The sequence below is a fragment of the Scyliorhinus canicula genome, chromosome 11 (genome assembly GCF_902713615.1).
Source record: "Scyliorhinus canicula chromosome 11, sScyCan1.1, whole genome shotgun sequence".
Lineage (NCBI taxonomy): Eukaryota > Metazoa > Chordata > Chondrichthyes > Carcharhiniformes > Scyliorhinidae > Scyliorhinus > Scyliorhinus canicula.
The window spans coordinates 85515001-85538428 of NC_052156.1; the positions used below are offsets into that span (position 1 = coordinate 85515001).

General features: G+C 47.8%; 1 protein-coding gene across 1 annotated transcript in view; it reads left to right on the forward strand.

Moving 5' to 3' along the window:
• dnah1 (dynein, axonemal, heavy chain 1) overlaps nt 1-23428 on the forward strand; it is a 995196-nt gene that overhangs the window by 318108 nt on the left and 653660 nt on the right. Inside the window, 2 exon segments of the mRNA XM_038812191.1 lie at nt 6109-6307; nt 19497-19750. Of these exon segments, the coding sequence (XP_038668119.1) occupies nt 6109-6307; nt 19497-19750 (453 nt within the window).

A 23428-nucleotide genomic window follows, 5' to 3' on the forward strand; every position in this document is an offset into this window, starting at 1 on the left:
ATGCCAAGAGAAAGGTAGTAATTTAACCTTGCAGCTCAGTGGAAGTTGTTTGTCTTCTTCCGACATTGGATGGTGGCCTCCTGGTGATATTGCCTGAACTGGCAGCCGCTACCACTGCCTCCCAGGCGGCATTGGTGACCCTGCTGCTGGTCCTCCAACCCCCTTAGGTACAAGATGTCCCCCTCTCAGCAACAGTGTCAAAAAGCCTGGCCTGGTTGGCATCCCCAAAGCAAGGGGCAGGTCTGCGCACTGCCACGTTTGTGTGTTGATTGGAAGTGAGTAATGAGGAAGCGCTTAAAAGCATCTCCCCCTTGTTAGTGGTGAGAAGCTGCGGAGTGAATCCTGGCCAATGAGAAACACCTTGCCAAACATGCCGAAAATGACACTTTGAAAATTTTACGTTGAATCGTGCCTTTTGATTCAGAGGGATTTGGAAGCCCATGTACAATGTAGTGATCAGGTACAAAAAGAAATCAAAAATATTGGAACATAGGAGCCGGATTAGGCCAATTGTTCCACTATCCCCACATCCCTTGATGTAATTAGTATTGAGAAATGTATTGCTTTCTGTCTTGAACATGGTCAATGATTGAGCTTCCACAACACTTTGGGTAAAAAATTCCAAATATTTGCCACCCTCAGTGAAGAAATTCTACTTAATCTCAGTCCTAAATGACCTGTCCCTTATTCTGTAACTGTGTGTCCTGGTTCTAGACTCGTCAGCCAGACGATCATCCTATCCACATATACCCTGTCATGCCCTGTACGAATTTGTAGGTTTCAATGAGGTCATCGTTCATTTGTCAAAACCCTGGAGAATACAGGCCTAGTTACATGCCAGAACTTTGGTAATTGATGAAGTAGCTGAAGTTGGTTGGATACTACCCTGAGGAACTCCTGTAGTGATGCCCCGGGACTGAGATGACGGACCTCCAACAAAGACAAACACCTTCCTTTGTGCCAGGCATGACTCCAACCAGTGTAAAGCCTTCCCCCGATTCCCATTAACTCCAGTTTTGCTGGGGCGTCTTAATGGCATTCTCGACAAAATGCTGCCTTGATGTCAAGGGTAGTCACTCACCTCACCTCTGGCGTTCAGCTCTTTTGTCCGTGTTTGAATCAATGCTGCAATGAAGTTAGGAACGAAGTGCCCTGCCGGATCTCAAACTGAGTGTCAGTGAGCAGGTTATTGCTAAGTAAGTGCTGCTTTATAAAACCGTTGATGACCCGTTCAATCACTTCACTGATGATTGAGAGTAGACTGATAGGGAATTGTTCGATTTGATGTTTGATTTGTCCTGCTTTTTGTGTATAGGACATACCTATGCAATTTTAAACATTGTGAGGTAGATGCCAGTGTTGTTGCTTTACTGTAACAGCTTGGCTAAGGACGCAACAAGTTCTGGAGCCCAAGTCTTCAGTACTATTGATGAAATATTGTCAGGGTCCATAGCCTTTGCAGTATCCAGTGCCTTCAGCTATTTCTTAATACCATGTGGGGTGCATCGAATTGGCTGAAGACTGACATCTTTGACGCTGGGGACTTCTGGAGGAGACCGAGATGGAATATCCACTCGGCATTATTGCGAATGCATCAGCCTTGTCTTTTGCACTGATGTGCTGGGCTTTCCATCATTGAGGGTGGGGATATTTGTGGAGTCACCTCCTCCAATGAATTGTCCACCATCACGATTGGATGTGGCAGGACTGCAGAGCTCAGATCTGATTTGTTAGTTGCGGAATCGCTTAGCTCTATTCATCACTTGCTGCTCATGCTGTTTGACATGCAAATAGTCTTGTGTTGTAACTTCACCAGGTTGACACCTCATTTTCCAGTACATAGAACACAGAATATAGAAAAATACAGCACAGAACAGGCCCTTCGGCCCATGATGTTGTGCCGAACCTTTGTCCTAGATTAATCATAGATTATCATAGAATTTACAGTGCAGAAGGAGGCCATTCGGCCCATCGAGTCTGCACCGGCTCTTGAAAAGAGCACCCTACCCAATGTCAACACCTCCACCCTCTCCCCATAACCCAGAAACCTCACCCAACACTAATGGCAATTTTGGACACTAAGGGCAATTTATCATGGCCAATCCACCTAACCTGCACATCTTTGGACTGTGGGAGGAAACCGGAGCACCCGGAGGAAACCCACGCACACACAGTATGCCAGGGAATATCTAACACCTCCCCTGCCACCTTTTTTTAAGCACCCCCCCCCCCCCCCACACGCACACACAGTATGCCAGGTGCTGCTCCTTGCATGCTCTCCTGGACACTTCATTGAACTAGGGTTGATCCCGTGGCTTGGTGGTAATGGTAGAGTAGGGGATATGCAGGGCCATTAGGTTGCTGATTGTCACCAAATACAATTCTTCTGCTGGTGGCCCACAGCGCCTCATGAATGCACAGTCTTGAGTTGCGAGATCTGTTCTGGATGTATCCCATTTAGCATGATGATAGTGCCACACAACACGATGGAGGGTGTCCTCAATATGAAGATAGAACTTAGTCTTCACAAGAATTGTGTAGTGGTAACACCTGCCGATACTATCATGGACAGATCCATCTGCAACAGGCAGGTTGGTGAGGATGAGATTTAGTATGTTTATCCTTTTGTTGGTTCCCTCACCACCTGTGGCAGACCCAGTCAAGCAGCTATGTCCTTTTGACTTGGCCAGCTGTGTCAGTAGTGGTGCTAGTGAGCCACTCTTGATGATGGACATTGAAGTCCCCTATTCAGAGTACATTCTGCACTCTTGCCACCCTCAATGCTTCCTCCAAGTGGTGTTCAAGTGCCAGTGGGGAGGTCATACCCAGGTATGGTGATAGTGGGACGTTTTCTGTAAAGTAATATTCTGTGACTATGACTATGTCAGGCTGTTGCTTGATTAATCTGTGAGATAGCTCTTTCAATTTTTGCACAAGCCCCCAGATGTCAGTAAGGAGGACTTTTCAGGGTTGACAAGGCTGGGTTTGCTGTTGGCGTTTCCAGTGCCTAGGTTGATGCCAGGTTGTTTGTCCAGTTTCTTTCCTTTTAAAAAAAATGTTTTTATTAAGGCATTTGTATATACACATCAAACACAACCACAACCAAAAAGAGAGCAAACAGAAATTCACATCGCAAATAAATATCTAACACCCCTCCGTGCCGTTACCCTCCACCTCCCTTACCACCTTTTGTTAAGCCCCCCCCCCCTCCCCGCTGACTTCTTAACTATTCTTGAAGTAGTCGATAAACAGTTTCCATCTCCGGGAAAACCCCTTCACAGTCCCTCTCAAGGCGAACTTGATTTTTGTCCAACCTGAATAATTCCACAAGGTCGCTCACCCTCACCCCCGGTTTCGGCGGCCCTGAATCCCTTCATTCCAGCCCGATCCGTCTCCGGGCTATCAGGGAGGCAAAGGCCAGCACATCAGCCTCTCTCGCTCCCTGGACCCCCGGGTCTTCCAACACTCCTGCCACTTCTGGACTCAGGACCATCTTCACCCTCAACACCTCAGGCATAACATCAGCAAACCCACGCCAGAATCCCTCCAACTTCGCACAGGCCCAAAACATGTGGACAAGGTTCGCGGGCCCGTCCACCTATCCTTCACCCCCCTCAAAAACCCTACTCATTCTGGCCACCATCATATGTGCCCTGTGGACTATCTTGAATTGTTTATTTCCTTTTTATTAGCTTTGTAGCATTTTGATATAACTGAGTGGCTTGCTAGGCCATTTCCGAGGGCATTTAAGAGTCAACCACATTGCTGTGGATTGGAGTCACATGTAGGCCAGATCAGGTGAGGACTGCAGATTTCCTACCCTAAAGGATATTTTTCTATGATCATCATTAGACTTTTAATACCAGATATTTATTGGATTCAATTTGCACCATCTTTCATGGCGGGATTCAAAACAGAATCCCCAGGGTATTACTCTGGGTCTCTGGATCACCAGCCCAGTAACAATACCACTATGCCACCGCCTCCGCTGTCCATGTTTTCCCTGGGGCTCAGCTGTTTCAACAGCTCTGTACCAGCTATGGATCTCTGATTTATTCTGTCAATTTCACAATGTTTATTTACATATTATAAATATGTTTCAAGTGCTTGCAGTTTCTGCAACTGATTTTTAAAGGGTCTGGATGATTGACATTTTTATTGGCCTGTAGCAAAATGGCTTTCATGAATGTGTAAAGTTATCAGTGAATGACTTTTAAGCTTTTTATTTACACATCCTAATATAATAGGTTCATTGGTTCAATACAGTGTCTAGTGTGTGAATTGGCATGGAAGTGGCATAGCCAAGCATGGAGGGTATGAGGAGGAATCTTTGAATTTACCTTTCAAAGGGTTCCTTCATGCAGACTATGGGTCACCTCTGAGATGCCGTGAGCCACAACGCTTTGAAAAATGTGCATGAAAAATCATGGAGTACTAGGACACACCTACTCCTGCAATGGAGCTGGCCAGATTAGCAGTATGGAGTGCAGATTCATCATCTGAACCAGCCTGCACTCTTAAAAGGTTCTACTGAAAATCAGAAACTCCAGGAAATGGGGTCAGGAATCCCAGAATCGGGTCCTGGCTGCCATTTTCACTCTTCATGGTATCTCGATGAAACACCAGCCCAAAGCTCAGAAAGATTCATCAAAGAAGGAAAAAAATAGATGAAAGGATCAACTTATAGAGAGAGAAAGAGAAAATGAATGTAGAGTTTGAAACATAGTTACAGAATCATGATTTGGAGCAAGTGCTGGGATAATTGAAAGAGAGAGAGAGAGATGGAAACATTAATCTGATATATTCAAGAAACACATTCTCACCCAAAGGCTAACTAACATTAAAACATCAATATATAGGCGAAGTAATTATGTTAAAAACATGGAAATATGGTAATGGTGTGTACTAAAAATAGGCATATAAATTCAGCAGGTAGAGTGGTAGCAGGGTTATTGAAGAAAGCAAGGTTGAATTCATATTATATTAAAATTACAACCAATACTTACAAACTGTCAATGAAGTGCATATACATTTCATCATTTAAATTGAGGTCTGGGTCCAAGTAAGGAATAGGGCTACGTAAGCACAAAAAATAAATATATGGAGGAGGATAATTAGGAAGAAATACAAAATTTTATTTTGATATTTTAACATGCCGTGTAAATTCAAGTAGTCTTTGCTGAATTATGTGCAGCATTGTATTCTGGACTCAATGCTCTCCCCAGAATAGGTTGATCTACAGGTTCATCTTCCATAGAATCCCTACAGTGCAGAAGGAGGCCATTCGGCCTACAGAGTCTCTGAACGAGTGCCCTACTTAGGTCCACTTCCTTGCCCTATTCCTGGAAACCCATAACCCCACCTAACCAGCAGATATTTGAACAGTGGGAGGAAACCGGACAACCCGGAGGAAACCCATGCAGATACTGGGAGAATGTGCAAACTCCACACAGTTCCCCAAGGCTGAAATTGAACCTGAGTCCCTGGTGCTGTGAGGCAGCAGTGCTAACCTCTGTGCTATCATGCTGCTCTGTTGTAGCATTTCACAGCTAAAAATTAACAGGAACTCCTTTCCAATCAATCTGAGATAGAGTTTAACTCAGGTTCCAAAGATGACAGTGTGATAACTGACAAACTTCCAATTGATGTTTTACATTTATATTGAAATTTTGATATTTTTGATGCCAAGTTTTTTGCTGTTATGCTGGCTTGATTTCTTGGCAGAGCAGTTTCACTTTTGTGATTTCTCAGTGTGTGATTCCTACTTGCTAAAATGAACGAGCACAGCACTGCAGATGTGTGACACAGAAGTGGAAATCCAAGATGCTTCTTTTAGCTTGGAGAGTTAATTACTGAATCATGGATTTCCCGAGGACCATGGCACTAGTGCCCATTTGTATTGCAATGCATTATCTCAAGATCATGTAATCAGTAATATTAATTATACACAGCAGATTATCTATGCAAGTATCTTGAAACTCCCTTCTCTAAAATAGATTAAAATCCTTTGTTCTACTTAATTGATTGAATTAATAGTTTGACCTTTGTTGTGGAAGTAATATGGCACTTAGTGCCATATGTTGACACTCTGTCATTTTCTGTGAACAGTATGAAAGGCTTTACAAGATGGTAAAGGAATTCCATCCCTATCGGGATCTATGGACAACTACATCAGACTGGTTACGCTGGCATGACAGCTGGATGAATGATCCACTGACCACCATTGATGCCGAACAAATAGAGAAGAATGTAATTGAATCCTACAAGACTCTTCATAGATGTACCAAATTCTTTAAGGACATTCCAGGTAATTACAGTTACTTCAATTAACTCTATAGAATATAAATTAAGTCTGATACTGCAAGGGCATTTTTATTGAAAAAAATGATTATCCAATCATTTAATTTTTTGAAGAAGGGGCTAAAATAGTGGACTGAAATTCTTCTATGGTTATTATTTAGATGGACTTCCAGAATACGTTTGATAAAATTGAGCAGGGGCTGGTTTAGCACACTGGGCTAAATCTCTGGCTTTTAAATCAGACCAAGGCAGGCCAGCAGCACGGTTCAATTCCCGTACCAGCCTCCCCGAACAGGCGCTGGAATGTGGCGACTAGGGGTTTTTCACAGTAACTTCATTGAAGCCTACTCGTGACAATAAGTGATTTTCATTTTTCATTTCAAAATCCCTCAAATTAGTCGGTTAGTTAAAATTGTAACCTATGGGCTTGAAGGTAAATTGTTTATCTGTTTAAGAAAATGACTGGTTCGCAAAAGGCAGAGAATAGAGTTAATGATCAGATACTTTAATTTGAAGGTTATGACTAGTATCCCACAAGTATATTTGTCTTGGACCACAACTATTCACAATAAGTATTAGTGACTTAGATAATGGGAGAGAAAGCCACAGGTACAAATTTAATGATGACACAATAATAGGCAGAATTCTAAGCAGCGTAGCTTGAAAGCCACATGTACAGACTTGTTGATGATACAAAAGTAGGCAGAATTGGAGGCTGAAGTAGAATTAAAGACAAGTATTGGTCTATTAAAAATATGCTTAAAGGATTTCAATGTAGCAAATATAAGGACATCCACTATGGACCTGAAAAGGGTAAAATGGTACTTTCTAAATGGTAAAGAGCTAGAAATAGTGGAGATCTAAAGTAGCCTGTCAGTCCAGGTATGCTGGGATTTTCTAACCGTGCCCACAGTAGGAATTGTTAACTACTGCTTTACTCAGTAGGCCGGATTGCAGATGACATTATTGGAAGACAATCAATTAATGAACCATCTGCTAAATTTGAAGAAGTAATAAAATGTTTTGATGTTTATTTTAATCTGAGAAGCAGTAAAATATTGGAAAGAATTACATTAACAAGCTAACACTGAGGAGCAGATTGCACCCACAGGTGAGATCAATGTCCTGCAATTTCAGTCCAATACTTTCAGTGCAACAGGATTAGACACTGTGACAACTGTACAGGGCAAAATCTCTGAAGCGTTAGTGTTGTGTTCTGTGACTTTGTCTTTGTAATGATTCGTACAGAACTGTTGGTGACTTAACTAGAATGATGATTTATTGATGCACCCATGGTAAGGTAACAATCAGAATGCTATGCAGACTAAGTTACTGATTGGGTTACATCGACTCTCCTGGAACTATCCCTTTGTGCGACTGTCCTGGTGTATGCCTTCCAACCTTCTGGCGAGAGCCAGATGTCACATGACTGATGTCTGATGCCACCTGCTGGTGGGAGGTCACATTGCTGAGTATATAACATTATTCACAGGCATATAACCACACCCCCTTCCTTTGGAGATAGAACATAGAACATTACAGCGCAGTACGGGCCCTTCGGCCCTCGATGTTGCGCCGACCTGTGAAACCATCTGAAGCCTATCTGACCTACACTATTCCATTTTCATCCATATGTCTATCCAGTGACCACTTAAATGCCCTTCAAGTTGGCGAGTCTACTACTGTTGCAGGCAGGGCATTCCACACCCCTACTACTCTCTGAGTAAAGAAACTGCCTCTGACATCTGTCCTATATCTACCACTCCTCAATTTAAAGCTATGTCCCCTCGTGTTGGTCATCACCATCCGAGGAAAAAGACTCTCACTGTCCACCCTATCTAACCCTCTGACTATCTTATATGTCTCTATTAAGCCACCTTTCAGCCTTCTCCTCTCTAACGAAAACAACCTCAAGTCCCTGAGCCTTTCCTCGTAAGACCTTCCCTCCATACCAGGCAACATCCTAGTAAATCTCCTCTGAACCCTTTCCAAAGCTTCCGCATCCTTCCTATAATGTGGTGACCAGAACTGCACGCAGTACTCCAGGAGCGGCCGCACCAGAGTTATGTGCAGCTGCAGCATTACCTCGTGGCTCCGAAACTCAATCCCCCTACTGATAAATCCTAGCACACCATATTCCTTCTTAACAGCCCTATTAACCTGGGTGGCAACTTTCAGGGATTTATGTACCTGGATGCCGAGATCTCTCTATTCATCTACACTACCAAGAATCTTGCCATTAGCCCAGTACTCTGCATTCCTGTTACTCCTTCCAAAGTGAACCACCTCACACTTTTCCGCATTAAACTCCATCTGCCACCTCTCAGCCCAGCTCTGCAGCTTATCTGGGCAGCACGGTAGCATAGTGGTTAGCATCAATGCTTCACAGCTCCAGGGTCCCAGGTTCGGTTCCCGGCTGGGTCACTGTCTGTGCGGAGTCTGCACGTCCTCCCCGTGTGTGCGTGGGTTTCCTCCGGGTGCTCCGGTTTCCTCCCACAGTCCAAAGATGTGCGGGTTAGGTGGATTGGCCATGCTAAATTGCCCGTAGTGTCCTAAAAAGTAAGGTTAAGGGGGAGTTGTTGGGTTACGGGTATAGGGTGGATATGTGAGTTTGAGTAGGGTGATCATTGCTCGGCACAACATCGAGGGCCGAAGGGCCTGTTCTGTGCTGTACTGTTCTAAATTCTAAATTATCTATGTCCCTCTGTATCCTATAACATCCTTCAGCACTATCCACAACTCCACCGACTTTCGTGTCATCTGCAAATTTACTAACCCATCCTTCTACACCCTCTTCCAGGTCATTTATAAAAATGACAAACAGCAGTGGCCCCAAAACAGATCCTTGCGGTACACCACTAGTAACTGAACTCCAGGATGAACATTTGCCATCAACCACCACCCTCTGTCTTCTTTCAGCTAGCCAATTACTGATCCAAACCGCTAAATCACCTTCAATCCCATACTTCCTTATTTTCTGCAATAGCCTACCGTGGGGAACCTTATCAAACGCCTTACTGAAATCCATATACACCACATCAACAGCTTTACCCTGATCCACCTGTTTGGTCACCTTCTCAAAAAACTCAATAAGGTTTGTGAGGCATGGCCTACCCTTCACAAAACTGTGTTGACTATCGCTAATCAACTTGTTCTTTTCAAGATGATTATAAACCCTATCTCTTATAACCTTTTCCAACATTTTACCCACAACCGAAGTAAGGCTCACAGGTCTATAATTACCAGTGTTGTCTCTACTCCCCTTCTTGAACAAGGGGACAACATTTGCTATCCTCCAGTCTTCCGGCACTATTCCTGTCGACAAAGACGACACAAAGATCAAGGACAAAGGCTCTGCAATCTCCTCCCTGGCTTCCCAGAGAATCCTAGGATAAATCCCATCTGGCCCAGGGGACTTATCTATTTTGACATTTTCCAAAATTGATAACACCTCCTCCTTTTGAACCTCAATTCCATCTAGCCTGGTCGACTGAACCTGAGTATTCTCCTCGACAACATTGTCTTTCTCCAGTGTAAACACTGATGAAAAATATCCATTTAACGCTTCCCCTATCTCCTCTGATTCCACACACAACTTTCTACTACTATCCTTGATTGGCCCTAATCTTTCTCTAGTCATTCTTTTGTTCCTAATATACCTATAGAAAGCCTTAGGGTTTTCCTTGATCCTATCCGCCAACGACTTTTCGTGTCCTCTCCTCGCTCTTCTTAACTCTCCCTTTAGGTCCTTCCTGGCTAACTTGTAACTCTCAAGTGCCCTAACTGAGCCTTCATGTCTCATCCTAACATAAGCCTTTTTCTTCCTCTTGACAAGTGCTTCAACTTCCTTAGTAAACCACGGTTCCCTTGCTCGACAACTTCCTCCCTGCCTGACAGATACATATTTATCAAGGACACGCAAGATGTTCATCTTTATATACAAACATGATTAATATCTTGACATGATATGCCTGCTATGTGTGTGTCCCTTGTGCACAGTTCATGGTGCCTCTCTCATGGGATTACCCTGCTGGTCATCTGGGCTCTTGTCAGCTATTTTGAAGACTGATTTTTGTGCTGGTCGCTTGCTCCTTATCCTTTTGACGCAATGCTTTTTGAAGGCAAGTATCCTTGTTGGCCACACCTTTGTCACCAGCTTTTTCTCCCGCTATTCACCAGCCTCGTTATACTTGAGCGAGAGTGCAACAAGGCCGGAGAATCGCTCCCAATGTCTCAGTTATTAGTTGTTGAAAGGTGCAATCTAGGCTGAGGGTCTGGCATTTGGGAAACCATCTTCTCAGCAGATGCACTGACTCCACTAGCAAGGTTGACTTCTTAAACCTAAATGACATCCCTGTAGTCCCCTTTGAAATTGGTCTGAAGAGGCCAGATGTGATGACAGTATGTTAATAGCTCTCTAGGCATAACAAAGGTGTGACATTACACAAAACAGGGGGAAAAAATAGTTCCTTTGTCCATGAAATTCATGGGGATAGCTCCCAGAGTGCCAACCCCACGATCAGGTGACTTGGAACAGTCAACGTAATTTTTTTATTCAGCGGAAAATGACCAGTTTTAAAATAAGCCTTAATAGGATAAAGTTTTATATATAGCGGTGAATGTCTTTCCATGTGGTAGGAACCCAACACGAGATTATACCATCGCAATCACGTGGGTTTGGGCATGTGAGAGAAATTTTCAGACTATATCATCAGCCTCAAGGTTGAAATTGAAACAGACCATATGCTACTCATCTTCTTGGACAAGAACGAGCTAGCCAAGATGCCTCCCAGAACACAAAGGTTTCGCATGTGGCTCATGATTCACCTATGAGTCGGGAGATGTGAAACCAATAACCAGCAGACACACCTTAAAGAGCCACATGGAGCCTCATGACAAAACAGAATGACATTCTCATTGAACAACTGGATGCATACTCTCAATTGACGAGGAGACACCTGTTAGTAATCACCAGGAACAAATGCTACAACATCGGCAGCTACCTGACAATGTGGAAAGTTGCCCAGGTGTGCCTGTACACAAGAAACAGGACAAATCCAACCCAGCCAATTACCGCCCTATCAGTCTACTCTCCATCATCAGCATGGTGATGGAAGGAATCATCAACAGTGTTATCAAGCGGCACTTACTCATCAATAACCTGCCCACGGAAGTTCAGTTTGGGTTCCGTCAGGGTCACTCACTTCATTACAGCCTTGGTTCAAACATGGACAAAAGAGCTGAATGCCAGAGGTGAGGTGGGAGTGACTGCCCTTGACATCAAGGCAGCTTTGACCGAGTATGACATTAAGGAGCCCTCGCTAAACTGAAGTCAATGGGAATCAGGATGGAAACTCTTTGCTGGTTGGAGTCATACCTGGCACAAATGAAGATGGTGGTGGTGGTTGGAGGTCAATCATCTCAGCTCCAGGACATCACTGTAGGAATTCCTCAGGGTAGTGTCCTAGGCCCAACATATCAGGCTTGGACTGACAAGTTACATTTGTGTCAGGCAAGTGGCAGGTGATGACCATCTCCTCCAAGAGAGGATCTAACCTCTGCCCCTTGATATTTAATGGCATTACCATCACTGAATCCCCCACATTCAACATTCAGGGGGTTACCATTGATCAGAAACTGAACTGGACTAGCCACAGGAATACCGATGGGCAAATTGTAGGCTGGCAATTGGGTGGTGAGTAACTCACCTCCTGACTCAACAAAGCATGTCCATCATCTGTAAAGCACAAGTCAGAAGTACAGGGAATACTCTCCACTTATTTGGATGAGTGCAGCTACAACAAATCTCAAGAAGCTTGACACAATCCAGAAGAAAGCAGCTCATTTGATTGGCACCCCATTCACCATTTTAAACATTCACTTCCTCCAATGCCGGGTTGTGGTAGCAATGTGCACCATCTACAGGTTGCACTGCAGGAACTCACAAAGGCTGCTTCAATGGCACCTTCCAAACACACAACCTCTTCTACCTAGAAGAACATAGACAGCAGGCGCAAGGGAACACTGCCACTTGAAGGTTCGTCGTGAAGTCACATATCATCTGGACTTAGTGACAGTGAAGGAATGGTAATGTAGTTCTAAGTCAAAATTTTGCAAATCCCTCCCTAAAACCACCATGAGTGTATCTACACCAATGGAATTCAGCATTCAAAAAGTCAGCTCACCACCATCTTGTCAAGGGCAAATAGGGATGGGCAACAAATGCTGGCCTTGCTAACGATATTCATATCACATGAACAAATATAAAAATCGCTCAGACGCTTTCAAAATCAACACACAGTGTTGGAGCGTTTTCAAGGACTGAGTATTGAGCTGGCTTTTACATGAGGTTCCTCCCTCTTAAGTACAGCTAAGCTAAACACAAAAACCTGTGGACATATCAACTCTGGTTAAGACAGCTTTATTTTCCGGGTTGCGGCTATGACCAGCTAAGTCGCACGTTTGGCTGCTCCTGCGAGGAAGGTGTTTTCGGGCCGATTGGAGGGCCCCTAACGGCGCTGGAACGACGATTCCCGGTGGGGGAAGGTCCCCAGAGGAGACCCCTGCGAAATTTATGGTCGTCACCCGAAGTGGGGCAGAAAAAAAAGCGGCAGCAGCTCCCCGAAAAAAGCGGGGGAAGAAATCCAAAATGGCGGCCGGCGGCGCACCCGAGGACTGGAGGAAATGGGCGGAGGAGCAGCAGGCCGTTCTCCTGCGCTTCTTCACGGAGCTGAAAGTGGAGCTGCTGGAGTCGATGAACGCGACGACCACCAGGCTGATGGGAGCCCAGGCGACCCAAGAGGCGTCAATTCGGGAGCTGCAGCAGGAGATGGCTGTGAGGGAGGAGGAGGCCACGGTCCTCGTGGGAAAGGTGGAGGTGCACGAGGCACTCCACCTGAAATGGCAAAACCGACTGGAGGAGATGGATACCCGCATGAGGCGGAAAAACCTGAGGATCCTGGGCCTGGCAGAAGGGCTGGAGGGGTCGGACCTCCCGAGGTATGTGGCAGAAATGCTGGGCTCACTGATGGGGGCAGGGGCCGTCCCTTCGCCCCTGGAACTGGAGGAGGCCTACAGAGTAATGGCCAGGAAGCCAAGAGCAAACGAACCCCCGAGGGCGGTGCTGGTTCGGTTCCAGCGATTCAGTGACCGGGAGAGGGTGCTGAGGTGGGCCAAGAGAGAGAGGAGCAGCAAATGGGAGAACTCGACGGTGAGGATCTACCAGGACTGGAGTGCGGAGGTGGCAAAGCGGCGGGCCCGGTTCAACCGGACGAAGGCGGTGCTGCATGCCAAGAGAATTAGATTCGGGATGCTGCAGCCAGCGCGCTTGTGGGTGACCTATAAGGACCAGCACCACTATTTCGAGTCCCCGGAGGAGGCGTGGGCCTTTGTCCAGGAAGAAAAGCTGGACTCGAACTAGAACCAGGGGATACTTGGCGGTCGTTGCCGCTCTGGTACTTTAAGCTGGACACGTGGCTTTCTTTTGGTTGGATTTTCACTTGGCTGTATTTTTGGACCCTTTTTTTCTCTCTACCAGTTTTTTTCTTTTTTCTGTTATTTATAATGTTATGTTGGGGGGGCGGGGTGGGGGGGGAGTGCCAGGGGTATGTGTTTCTTGTGGGGTTTTTTCTTTTTATCGGGGTGGGATCGGGGACGCGGGTGGAACTGAAGATGGAGGGGTGGGGAGTGGCAGGGCGAAAGCGCGGGCTTTCCTCTGGTTTCCCGCGCGCGGGGCAGAGGAGGGAGGAGGGTGGGAGGAAGGGGCGTGGTCAGCAATGGCTCCCTTTCCCGCGCTGGAGCGGGGTCGAGGAGGGGTGGTAAGGGGGGGGATGTCCCCCATGCCGGGAGGAGTCGGATTGTGGCAGGGGCAGCCGGGTCAGCGTAAACCAGCTGACTTACGGAAGTACTATGGAGGGTGCATCGCGGCTAGGAAGGGTCCTAGCCTGGGGGGGGAGGGGGGTGGGGGGGGGGGGGGGAGGGGGAGGGGGGAAGGGGGGGGCTACCGGGTTGCTGCTGAAAAGGCCAGGGAGGAGAAGTTGAGGACCGGAGGGGTGGGGGGAGGGCGCCATCGCCATGGGGAGCGGGTCAGAAGGGGAGGGCTGACTCGGGGCGAGCAGGTGACAGGATATGGCTAGTCGGCAGGGGAGAGGGGCGGGCTGCCCTTCGACCCGGCTGATCACTTGGAATGTGAGGGGGCTGAATGGGCCGGTCAAGAGAACGAGAGTAATCTCGCATTTGAAGGGACTGAAGGCGGATGTAGCAATGCTACAAGAGACCCATTTGAAGGTGGCGGACCAGGTCCGCCTGAGAAGGGGGTGGGTGGGACAGGTGTTCCACTCAGGACTGGACGCAAAGAACCGGGGGGTGGCGATCCTGGTAGGGAAGAGGGTGTCGTTCGTGGCGGCGGAGGTGGTGGCGGATAAAGAGGGTAGATATGTCATGGTGAAGGGTAGGCTACAGGGGGAGAAAGTGGTGATGGTTAATGTGTATGCCCCGAATTGGGACGTCGCTGGCTTCATGAGGCGCCTACTGGGCCTCATTCCGGACCTGGAGGCAGGGGGCCTGATCATGGGGGGGGACTTCAACACAGTGCTGGACCCCGTGCTGGACAGATCGAGTTCAAGGACGAGTAGGAGGCCGGCAGCGGCAGAAGTGTTAAAGGGGTTTATGGAGCAGATGGGAGGGGTAGATCCCTGGAGGTTTGGGAGGCCGAGGGCGAGGGAGTATTCCTTTTTCTCCCATGTCCATAGAGTCTATTCTAGAATTGACTTTTTTGTATTGAGCAGGGGACTGATCCCGAAAGTACGGGAAGTGGAGTACTCGGCCATAGCGGTCTCAGACCATGCGCCACACTGGGTAGATTTGGAAATGGGGGAGGCGCGAGACCAGCGTCCGCTGTGGCGCCTGGATGTGGTGTTGCTGGCGGATGAGGAGGTGTGTAAGAGGGTCCGGAAGAGCATTGAAAGATATCTGGCCACTAATGACACGGGGGAGGTGCAGGTGGGGATGGTCTGGGAGGCCCTGAAGGCGGTGATCCGGGGGGGAGCTGATCTCCATACGGGCACATAGGGAAAGGAGGGAGAGACAGGAGAGGGAGAGGCTGGTGGGGGAGCTTTTGGACGTGGATAGGAGATATGCGGAGGCACCAGAGGAGGGGCTGTTGGGGGAACGGCGCAGTTTGCAGGCTAAGTTCGACCTGTTGACCACCAGAAAGGCAGAGACACAGTGGAGAAGGGCGCAGGGCGCGATTTATGAGTATGGGGAGAAGGCGAGTAGGATGTTGGCGCACCAGCTCCGCAAGCGGGATGCGGCTAGAGAAATTGGGGGAGTGAGGGAGAGGGGTGGGAACGTAGTGCAGAAGGGGCCAGAAGTAAATGGGGTCTTCAGAGACTTCTATAAGGAGCTGTATCGGTCAGAGCCGCCGACGAGGGGAGGGGGGATGGAGGGCTTCTTGAACAAATTGAGGTTCCCCAAGGTCCAAGAGGAGCTGGTAGAGGGGCTGGGGGCGCCGATAGGGTTAGAGGAGCTAGTCAAGGGGATTGGGCATATGCAGACGGGGAAGGCGCCGGGGCCAGACGGGTTCCCGGTGGAATTTTACAAAAAATATGCGGATTTGGTGGGCCCTGTGCTGGTACGAGCCTTCAACGAGGCATGGGAGGGGGGGGCTCTGCCCCCGACAATGTCGCAGGCACTGATCTCTCTGATCTTGAAGCGGGACAAGGACCCCGTGCAGTGTGGGTCATATAGGCCTATCTCGCTCCTGAATGTGGACGCCAAGTTGCTGGCAAAGATCCTGGCTACCAGGATAGAGGATTGTGTGCCAGGGGTGATACACGAGGACCAGACGGGTTTTGTGAAAGGGCGGCAGCTTAATACGAACGTGCGGAGACTGCTAAACGTCATCATGATGCCGGCAGTGGAGGGTGAGGCGGAGATAGTGGTGGCATTGGACGCGGAGAAAGCATTTGATAGGGTGGAGTGGAAGTACCTGTGGGAGACGCTGGAACGGTTTGGATTTGGGGAGGGATTTATCAAATGGGTGAAGCTGCTCTATTCGGCCCCGACGGCAAGTGTAGTGACGAATGGTAGGAGATCGGAATATTTTGGGCTCCACCGGGGGACCAGACAGGGGTGCCCCTTGTCCCCCCTGCTCTTCGCACTGGCAATTGAACCGTTGGCGATGGCACTGAGGGGCTCAGGGGGGTGGAGAGGGCTGACAAGGGGCGGGGAGAAGCACCGGGTATCGCTATACGCGGACGACCTGCTGCTATACGTGGCAGACCCAGAAGGGGGAATGCCGGAGGTGATGGAACTGCTAGCAGAATTTGGGGACTTTTCGGGGTACAAGCTAAACTTGGGCAAGAGTGAGGTATTTGTGATACACCCAGGGGACCAGGAAGAGGGAATCGGGAGACTCCCGTTTAAGAGAGCAGGAAAGAGTTTTAGATATTTCGGGGTGCAGGTGGCAAGGAACTGGGGGACTCTCCACAAGCTGAACTTCTCCAGGCTGGTGGAACAGATGGAGGAGGAATTTAAAAGGTGGGACATGGTGCCGCTGTCGCTGGCGGGCAGAGTGCAGTCCGTTAAAATGACGGTCCTCCCGAGGTTTTTGTTTTTATTTCAGTGCTTGCCCATCTTCCTCCCTAGGGCCTTCTTCAAAAAGGTGACGAGCAGCATCATGAGCTACGTGTGGGCGCACGGCACCCCAAGGGTGAGGAGGGTCTTCTTGGAGCGGAGTAGGGATAGTGGAGGGCTGGCATTACCCAATCTTTCGGGGTATTACTGGGCGGCAAATGTATCGATGGTGCGCAAGTGGATGATGGAAGGGGAGGGGGCAGCTTGGAAACGAATGGAGAGGGCGTCCTGTGGCAACATAAGCCTGGGGGCCCTAGTAACGGCGCCATGGCCGCTCCCTCCCACGAGGTACACCACGAGCCCGGTGGTGGCGGCCACCCTCAAGATCTGGGGGCAGTGGAGGCGACACAGGGGGGAAGTGGGAGGTCTGATGGAGGCACCGTTAAGAGGGAACCATAGATTCATCCCGGGGAACATGGACGGGGGATTTCAGAGCTGGCACAGGGTGGGCATCAGGCGGCTGAAGGATCTGTTTGTAGATGGGAGGTTTGCGAGCCTGAGAGAGCTGGAGGAGAAATTCGGGCTCCCCCCGGGAAACATGTTTAGACATTTGCAGGTGAAGACATTTGCTAGACGCCAGGTGGAAGGGTTTCCCTTGCTCCCCAGTAGGGGGGCGAGTGATAGGGTGCTCTCGGGGGTCTGGGTCGGAGGGGGGAGGATATCGGACATCTACAAAGTAATGCAGGAGGCGGAGGAGGCATCAGTAGAGGAGCTGAAAGCCAAGTGGGAGGGGGAGCTGGGAGAACAGATAGAGGATGGGACATGGGCTGATGCCCTGGAGAGGGTTAATTCTTCCTCCTCGTGTGCGAGGCTTAGCCTCATTCAATTTAAGGTGCTACATAGAGCCCATATGACGGGGACAAGGATGAGTCGGTTCTTTGGGGGTGAGGATAGATGTGTCAGGTGTTCGGGAAGTCCAGCGAACCATGTCCATATGTTTTGGGCATGTCCGGCACTGGAGGAGTTCTGGAAGGGGGTGGTAAGGACGGTGTCGAGGGTGGTGGGATCCAGGGTCAAACCAGGATGGGGGCTTGCGATCTTTGGGGTTGGGGTGGAGCCGGGGGTACAGGAGGCGAGAGAGGCCGGAGTACTGGCCTTTGCGTCCCTAGTTGCTCGAAGAAGGATACTAATACAGTGGAAGGGCGCGAGGCCTCCAAGCGTGGAAACTTGGATTAATGACATGGCAAGCTTTATTCAGTTGGAAAGGGTCAAATTCGCCCTGAGAGGGTCGGTACAAGGGTTCTTCAGGCGGTGGCAGCCTTTCCTCGACTTTTTGGCTCAGAGATAGGGTACAGAGGTCGTAGCAGCAGCAACCCGGGGGGGGAGGGGGGGGTGGCAACAACGGTTGTGGTGGGTTATTTACGGTTGAAACGCGGGCAAATTTGCTCGCAGCTCATGTTTGATGTTGATTGTTGCTTTGTTTGTTTTTGGGGGAGGGGGAGGGGGGGAGGGACAACGCGCCGGGTTCGGGCGGGGGGGGGATATTTGTTAAGAGGGAATATTTTGTAATATTTTATAGTTAGTTGGGGTAAATATCTTCATGTAAAAAATTCTTTCAATAAAACTTATTTAAAAAAAAAAGACAGCTTTATTTTCCAAGCTTGGTCAACATACGAGAAAGAGTGATTTGGATAAATGCCAAAACCACTCTACTTTACACTGTTTCAGGTGCAACAGTTATACAAGTTCCAAAAATCAACAGCCCACCCTGTTGGACTGGATCCAATCCTTGTAACTGTCAATTTTACCGTGACCAATCAATTTTACTTCAGGCAGCATGGTGACTGCGTGACTTTGTACCATGGATTGTCTGAGCACAGAATGTTGGGGCAACTGATCAGAACTGCTTACTGAGCAGGCTATATTATTATTGACCACATTATTTTTGTCTGATTCTGTTTGTCTTAAGAACATGGGCAAGTTAGCTAGCTTAAATCCGATCATGTATTGCAGCCACTGCTTTTAGCCAGAGTTTAAGTGCTTGTCACTGCTATGTTCTAAGAATACATGTTTCATGGTTAATAATGATTACTGGGTATGAGTATGATTAGTCTCAATTCTCAATAAACTAACTTATGGAGAACTATTCTATTATTATCCTAGCTATCCAGTTTTAAGGGGTCTCATCTCAGGACACCCCCTCTCACACAGGACATAGGGAATAGAGAGAAATGCTGAAAGGGTAGGATGAGGTAGACACTTGTGGAGTCACTTGAGCACTGAGTAGTCGGGTCAAATGGTTTGTATTGTATTTTTTATGCTTTTCAGTGTAATGTATCCCCAAATTACTGAATGCACACTCAAATTACCGAGTATACACTTGAAATACATTTTTAAAATGAGAATATTGGGTATTGTGAGCAATCGTTTTGATGATACTTTCAAATTGGATCTCAGTTCACTTGCCGTTCAGGGGAAGTATGTTAACTTTTAATAAGTGATAATGTAAACCATGGCAGTTAATAGATTTTCTGACTCTTTTGCATTATGGGTTCACCCCCAAGATTCAGAAACCATCGTTGGAACCCTTTCAGACTAACATTAATTTACTGCTTATACAGGCCTTGCAGATGTTGCACTAAAAATTCGAACAATGGTTGAGGAATTTAGGCCAAATATCCCACTAATTCAAGCACTGCGGAATCCTGGCATGCGAAACAGACACTGGGATATAATATCAGAACAGATCCAAATACCAATCAAGCCGAAGGCGAACCTAACATTTGCACGGTGTTTGGACATGAACCTTCAAGACCACGTAGAGACCATTGCCAAGGTAGCAGAAGTAGCCGGAAAGGAGTATGCCATAGAACAGGTAGGTATTTCAGAAACCATTTTAGTAATTTATATTAGTTAGTTCACAAAATAAAATCTTGTAGTATCAGTAGGATCTGATATGCTGAATTAGAATTTTCATTCCAATACTGCAGACAAAATGTTGCAGCTAATGAATGTTGTTGTTCAGGATGGAAACTCATTATAAGTGAAGTCATCCAGGGATTAATCCGAAACATGCTATTATTTACAGCCTTTATTAATTACCCAGATGGTGATGGTGTGAACATGATCAGTGAATTTGCAGATCAGACCAAAATTTGTGCAAGGATTAGGACAGGACAGGAGTAGAATCAAATGTAGAAAGATTTTGATGCACTAGGGGCATGGGCCACACAATGGCAAATTGTTATTTAAATTGAAGAGATTGGAGGGGAGGATTTTCACCCCAGTGAAATCTCCAGGTCCCGCTGACAGTGAACCCCCACCCGGAGTTTCTCAGCAAGGTGGGGGGTGGATTCAATGGGAAATCCCAATGACAGCCGCGGGACCAGAAGATTTTGTTGCCGGCCAACAATGGGCCACCTCCAGTCGCTGCGAAACATGGTGTGGGGGAGAGAATTGCAGACCCCTCCTCCGTAGTACCATTCATGATGATAGGGCCAACAAAAAATGTATGTATCATTCACAAGAAACAGATCAAGTGATGGTGCGAGAGGAAAGGATTGTTGGTATCCACAGTTCATTGCACGTTCATGGCTGAATGTTGTAGTGAATTTGTAGCTCATTGTAACATATTGGATTCTATTTTTAAAAAATATTTTAATTACATTTTCAACACTTTATGCATGAACCTAAGGCAATCCCCCTGCCAAAAATAGAAAAAGCAACTGCTTCTCTCCTCCCCCACCACCCCCCAAGCAGCTGACGGACGCCAGTTCCTTAAAGTGAGAAATAAATGAGCACCATCTCTTATGAAACCCTTCCACATTCCCTCTCAAGATGAACTTAACTTTCTCCAAACATAGAAACTCCATCAAGTCCCCCAACCACACCGAAGCACAAGGTGGAGAGGCTGACCTCCACCCCAACAGGACCCGCCACCTAGCCACTGGCAAGCCCCCAGCCCTGACTGCAGCTCCAGCAGGTCTGACACTCTGAATATGGCCCCCAGGAGACTGAGCTCTTAAGTCCTTTTGCAAAATTGCCACCAAGGTGCTGAAGAAGGCGCCCCAGAATTTCCTCAACTTCAGGTATGACCAAAACTTATCTACGTGGTTGGCCGCCCCTCTCCCACACAACTTACAAACACCCTCCACCCCTTCAAACAACTGATTCATCCTCAACTTCATCAGGTGCATCCTGTGCACCACCTTCATCTGTATCAGCTCCAGCCTCGCACAAGAGGTCAACATATTCACCCTCCGCAACACCTCGCACCTCAACCCCTCCTCCAGCTACCCCCCAATTCCTCCTCCCACTTGGCCTTCACCCCCTCCAAAGACACTGCATCCTCTTCCATAATCCTCCCATAAATAGCCGAGGTGACTTCCCTCCAACCCCATCACTGACAGCACGCTCTCCAGCAAAGAGGGGGGAGGCATCACCAGAAACGTTCGGAAAGTCTTCCTGACAAAATCCCTCATCTGTCTACCTAAAAGCCTTGGTCTGCGGGATCCCAAACCAAGCTTAACTCTTCTAAGCTTGTGAATTGTCCTCCCAGGAATAGATCCTTTAGTGCAACCACCCCCTTCTCCTCCCAGCCCCAAAACCCCGCATCCAAGCTAGCTGGTTCAAACAAGTGATTCGTGGACTGGCATCAATTTTGACGCTGCCCCTAATTTAAAATGCTGCCAAAATTGCCTCCATATCTTCAGTGTCACCGCCATCACCACGCTACTCGAGTACTTCCCTGGCATGAACGGGCACCCTGACCCACTACACAAGCCTGCCCCCATTCTCACACACACTGCTTCTGACTCCCTATCCCAACCCGCACCTTCTCTGTATTTACCGCCCAATAATAATACATAAGATTCACTAAGGCCAAGCCCCCCAAACTCTCGCCCTCTGAAGCACCATTTTAAGAATCCTGGCGACCTTTCCAGCTCAAATAAGTGACAAAATCAGCCTCTCCACGCCTACGAAAAAAGCCTTTGGCAGGAAGACTGGGAGACATTGGATTAAAAATAGAACCCGCGGCACAGCATTCATTTTCACTGATTGCACTTGCCCCGCAAGCGACAGGGGGACCTTTGCAAGTCTGTACTGCGCTGTAATGTTCTATGTTCTATGTTCTATGCCTTGACCCTACCCACCAGGCTCATGAAGTTTAATTTATGGAGCTGGGCACAATCCCGAGCCACCTGCACCCACAGTTACCTGCAATGGGTGGACGCCATCCGAAAGGTCAACCTCCCAAAGTTAGTCCACTTTCCTGGTGGACCCACTCTTCGCCAAATTTAGTTTGTAACCCAATAAAGCCCCAAACCACATCAGAAGCCCCATTATGTCCCCCACTGTAGGAACCGGGTCCGATATGCATAAAAGAAGGCAATCAGCGTACAGGGACTCCCCCCATCTCTCCCCTCCCTCACTAAACCTCTCCACTTATCTGAGCCCCTCTGCACGATAGGCAAGGGCTCTATCGCTATCACAAACCACAAGATATGGAGATGCCGGCGTTGGACTGGGGTGAGCACAGTAAGAAGTCTTACAACACCAGGTTAAAGTTCAACAGGTTTGTTTCAAATCATTGCTTTCGGAGCACTGCTCCTTCCTCAGGTGAAGGAAGGAGCAGTGCTCCGAAAGCAATGATTTGAAACAAACCTGTTGGACTTTAACCTGGTGTTGTAAGACATCTTACTGTACAAACCACAAGGACACCCCGCCTCGTTCCCCTCTGAACCGTAAGTACCCCAAGCTCACCTTATGCGTACGAACGCTTGCCTTTGGATACAAGTTTAACAACTTGATCCATGCCACAAACTTAGGCCCTATCCCTAACCGCTCCAGCATCGGATTTCAAACAATGACGAGACAGATTACAGGAATGAGATCGAGAATCCGGTGAACTGGTGCGACGACAGTGATCTCTCCCTCAATGTCAGCAAAATGAAGGGGATTATCATCAACTTCAGGAAGCGTAGAGGAGAACATGCCCCTGTCTACATCAATGGGAATGAAGTAGAAAGGTTCGAGAGCTTCAAGTTTTTAGGTATCCAGATTACCAACAACCTGTCCTGGTCCCCTCATGCTGACACTACAGTTAAGAAAGCCCATTAATGACTCTACTTTCTCAGAACACTAAGGAAATTTGGCATGTCAGCTATGACTCTCACCAACTTTTACAGCTGCACCATAGAAAGCATTCTTTCTGGTTGTATCACATCTTGGTATGGTTCCTGTTCTGCCCAAGACCGCAGGAAACTACAAAAGGTGGTGAATGTAGCCCAGTCCATCACGCAAACCCTGTCAGGGCTCTTATTTTATGGCACAGTAGCATAGTGGTTAGCACAGTTGCATCACAGCTCCTGGGTCCCTGGTTCAATTCCTGGCTTGGATCACTGTCTGTGCGGAGTCTGCACATTCTCCCCGTGTCTGCGTGGGCTTCCTCCGGCTGCTCCGGTTTCCCCCCACAGCCCAAAGATGTGCAGGTTAGGTGGATTGGCCATGCTAAATTGCCCATAGTGTCCAAAAGGTGGGGTGTGGTTACTGG